The sequence below is a fragment of the Psammomys obesus genome, unplaced genomic scaffold, assembly GCF_907164565.1.
Source record: "Psammomys obesus unplaced genomic scaffold, mPsaObe1.curated_primary_1811, whole genome shotgun sequence".
Taxonomy (NCBI): domain Eukaryota; kingdom Metazoa; phylum Chordata; class Mammalia; order Rodentia; family Muridae; genus Psammomys; species Psammomys obesus.
Window position 1 is genome coordinate 2,740,028 of NW_026587382.1, and position 4,394 is coordinate 2,744,421.

Consider the following 4,394-nt stretch of genomic DNA (forward strand, 5'->3'; position numbering starts at 1 on the left):
TTCTTTCTTTCTTTCTTTCTTTCTTTCTTTCTTTCTTTCTTTCTTTCAACAGGGTTTCTCTGTGTAGCCTTGGCTGTCCTGGATTCATTTGGTAGACCAGGCTGGCCTCACAGAGATCCGCCTTCTTCTGCCTCCCTCAGTTCTGGGATTAGAGGTTTGGCCACCACACCAGCTTCCAATCTGTTCTTGTGAGAGTTGGGAATATCCTGTTCTGGAATCTTTCTATGATTTGTCATTTTGTCTATCCTGTAACTAGATGTCATTTTCAAATGTGGTTGTTTCCTTCTACAAACTAACATTACCTACATTGTTTGGGATTAAAGGTGTATCTAAGGGCATGGCTGTATTCCAGCCATATCATACTGTAATCCAGGGTGTGTCTGCATTCCAGCTGGACCACATAGCCCTAGAAGATCTTTGGAAGTGATCCCTTGCCAGAGCAGCCATATTGCTGGATTAAAATTCTTCTACAGAGAGGAGCATTAGGCTATTAGTATAACTATAAATGTAGTTTGATGGGCACAACATGTCAAAATTTGACAAACAAACAAAACAAAACAGTAGTGGCTTCCACAATGGGGTCTATGTTGCCTATGTCTAGTTATAGGATTCTGGCCAGCTTTACAGTACCAATCATAAATCCCCTCCTGTGGGACATGCCTCAGATTTAATCAGAGCAGTTGGGTACCCGTTAATAAATATATTAATAAAGATCCCAAATCATTCAGTTTTCCCAGGGAAGACTCAGGAGCCAGATGCTGGGCTGAAAACCTGCTAGCTCAGAGAGGCAGAGAGAGCAGCCAGCTGACCTTCCTATTCAGTTCAGGTCCTGAAGCAAAAAGCCAAAAAGCCCAAGGCCAAAAGCTTGCTAGCTCACCTGACATCCCAGGAGGTAAAAGCCAGAAGCTAAAAACCAAAAAGTTCCTCCTCCTCCTCCAAGCTCTCTTAAATACCCTTCAGCCCACATTCCCTCTTTTCTGCTTAATCCCTGTCAGCTGGTTACTTGCTCCTCCTCCTGACCTAGGGTTAACTTTATTAAATCCTGTGCACAGAAAGCTCTTGGATTAAAGGTGAGTGCTACGGCTGAGCCACACCACAATCACCTGTTTACAATCAACAGAAAGTTCTTGGATTAAAGGTGTGTGTTAGGGTTGAACCACAGCAAACAGTTCACAATCTCAGGGTTCACGATGGGATCAAATATCCTGCAACACTCCATAACAATCAAACTATGATACCTACCGTTAGCACTTTGGTTGTGCAGTACACAGGATCTCATAAATAGGTAAAATCTTAAACTTTTTAAAAAACGTGTATGAACATTTGCTTGCATGTACATATGTGTATCATATGTGTGCTTAGACTTTCCAGAGGTCAGAAGACAGTATTACATTCCCTAGAACTAGACTTACAGATGTTTGTCAGATGCCTTGTGGGTGCTGGGAACCAAACCCAGTTTCTCTGCAAGAGCAATAATGCTCTTAATCACCGAGCCATTTCTCGTAACTCCCATCAGCATGCACAGTGCCTTCCAGCATTAGGAGAGAACGCCAGGAAGGACGAGCATGGGAGGCATCTCTAGTGATAGGCCCTTCCCGTCTAGTTCGGGTGGACAATCAAATTCAGCCCTGGTGAACTAAGTCTTAATGATTGAAATTGATCTCTGGTTGTACATGATTCTTCTTCGAGGGCGAGGAATGACCATCTAGGGAACAGTGGTGGGAACAATGACAATGTTACGTCACTACACGATGAATTAAGATAATACAGCTAGGCCTGGGGAGATGGCAGGCGGCTAAGAATGCCTGCTGCTCTTCCAGGGGTGGGGGTGTGAGTTGGGTTCCCAGCACTTGGTTGGATGCTTGTGAGCAGGGGATATGATTTTATCCTTCGGCTTCCATGGACACCAAACACACATGGCACACGCATATATAAAAATAGAAATAAACCTTTACACAGGGATAACGTTGAAGCCAGGCATGGTGGTTCATGTCTTTAATTCCAGCACCCAAGAGGAACAGGAAAGAGGATCTCCATGAGTTTAAGGCCAGCCAGGGCTACATAGTGAAATCCTATTTCAAAGAAAAATATACAATAGGTATTTCAGGAATTAGAAGAAAAGTTAGGGAGGGATATAGAATTGGAATGTTTAGAATTTTTTGTTTTTGATACAGTCTTACTGTGTAGCTCTGGCTGACCTAGAACTTGTGGTGTAGACCTGTCAGGAAATCCTGCTACTAAGGTTGCAGTCCACCATTACTGGAAAGCCCTGAGCTCCATGCAAAATGGAGGACTCCCTTTGTAGGCATTGCTTCCTTTTCTTTGCCTGGGTTGGGGTATCCTGGACCCCCACATACCTACCTGAGAAATGGCACATAGTCCTCAGGGAAATTACAAATCTACCTAGTTTTCTCCCTACAAGAAACCAGCCAGCAAGCGCCTGGGATTCCTGGAATGCCTCTCTGTGTTAATGAGGCATCTCAGTGCCTTGTCCTTTCAGACAATGACATTCACCCACCCGGGATATATTCACTTCCTCCCCAAAGCCCTATATGACCCTCATTTACCAAGAATAAAATTGATCTACCTCCCTGAAGCTGGTCCAGGAAGAATACTTCTGTTTGTGCCCATGGAGCCCACTGAACCCTATTTGTTGCATCTGCTATTTGTTGTTCCTGGGAACTGGTGGCCAATGACAACCAGGAACAAGGGTGAGCCACATAGGGCAGGCTAGCTTTGAATTTACAGCTCAATCTGGCTCTGCCTCCTTAGTGCTGAGATCATGGTATGGGCCACCATGCCTGGCTTTTAAATCAATCTTGACGATATTTTTTCAACCCTTTGCCCCTTCACTTTCCACACACCGCTAACGCAGACACACACACACACAAGACAAAAAACAACTTGTTTATGCTCTTTATTTTCTAGAAATACAACAAATCTGAAGATATGCCTGAGGAAGTAGCTACATCTGGAAGACAGTAAGAGGTGTGTGAACTCATGGAAGATTTGAGCCTGTCCAAAGGAGTCGATGTGGACAAAGGCTTTGCCATTGCCTTTGTTGTCCTTGTGCTCCTGTTTCTAATAGTGATGGTTTTTCGGTGTGTAAAGTTTATGAAGGATACCCATGAGACCAGGTCATAAAGAATCCTCATAAGGCCACAGATTCATCTCTGAGCTGAAGAACCATAAAACCTGGTCAATTCCTCTCACAAGAGACTTGTGATCTTTTTTATGGGGGGACAGACAGTATGTTCATCAGGGCCTTACACAGCCAGGGCTTGCCTCAGACCCCTGATGTTCCTGTATCCTCCACCTCCTAAGTACCAGGACTACAAAGTATGCTCCGTTACAAGATTTCATATCTTTTATATTGATGTGTATGAACAGACTTCACATTCTCTTACCTCCATGGTTCTCAACCTGCCAATCTTGTGTTCTGTGACAAGCACATAAGAACTTTACGATTCTTACACAGAAATCTCACCAGAGAGAAAACACTGGTCCTTTTTCCATTGTTTCTTTTCAGGGAATCCTGCTAAAGTTGAACTTATTGGCTAGTCTAAGGTCATGATTTTCCATTGTCCCATATCTAATGTCCCTGGGATGGGACAGTGAATCTTAATTTAATAATGTAATGCAACACAATGCTATGCTTGATGAGGCCCACCTGAAACTAGAAGCTGACTTGGAGGTGATCAAATTGATTTGTTCCTCACAAATGTAAGAGATGCAGAAATGGTTAACTGTAACCAGTCTTTTGGCTACTTTATTGGGCTCTTTGTCCTACCTCCCTATACCACCCCTATCCCTTCCAATACCTCTGAAGAGTTTAAGTTAGCTTGGGTGACTCCATTTTGAAAGGAGGAGCCATCTTGACCGGGAACTGAACTTAGGTACCAGGAAATATCACAGAATGTGCACCTGACAGAAAACAAAGTTAACTCTCCTAGCAACAGCCTCCAGGAAATATCACAGAATAAATACTTCATAGAAAATAGAGACAATCTCCCTGGCAATAATCAATGAGAATCGGTTGGGAAAATTCTCCCCAGTGTTCCAGATGTAGTTTAGAAAAATGGCAATTGTGATTATGTAAAAGGTCACCTCGTCCCTGTGGCTTTTACCCAATCCTGTAATGTCAAGGCATGAAACCTCCTGCTTGCTGTCATGAAAGCCCCCCCCCCCGCTTGCTGTCATGGAAACCCCTGCTTGCAGTCTTTCCCTTTAAAAATGCTGCTCACTCAGGGCTCGGGGTCCCACTTCTCTACTGCTGCGTCAGTGAGACTTGGGTCCCGAGTTCGATTGCTCTCCTAATAAAGCTTTCTTGCTATTGCATCAAGTCGTCTCCTGGTGGTCTCTGAGGGTCCCGTGATCCTGGCATTACACCCCAA

At 44.0% G+C, this 4,394-nt stretch overlaps 1 protein-coding gene across 1 annotated transcript; it reads left to right on the forward strand.

The window, feature by feature from the left end:
• Positions 1-2,994: 2,994 nt before the first annotated feature.
• Positions 2,995-3,144, forward strand: Ctxnd2 (cortexin domain containing 2). The gene has a single exon (XM_055603743.1). The coding sequence runs from the start codon at positions 3,001-3,003 to the stop codon at positions 3,142-3,144; it is 144 nt and encodes a 47-aa protein (XP_055459718.1). The 5' UTR covers positions 2,995-3,000.
• The last annotated feature ends 1,250 nt before the right edge of the window (positions 3,145-4,394 follow it).

What these genes read in the sequence shown, in the direction of transcription:
- Ctxnd2 (XM_055603743.1), top strand. Translation starts at nt 3,001, where the DNA reads ATGGAAGATTTGAGCCTGTCCAAAGGAGTCGATGTGGACAAAGGCTTT.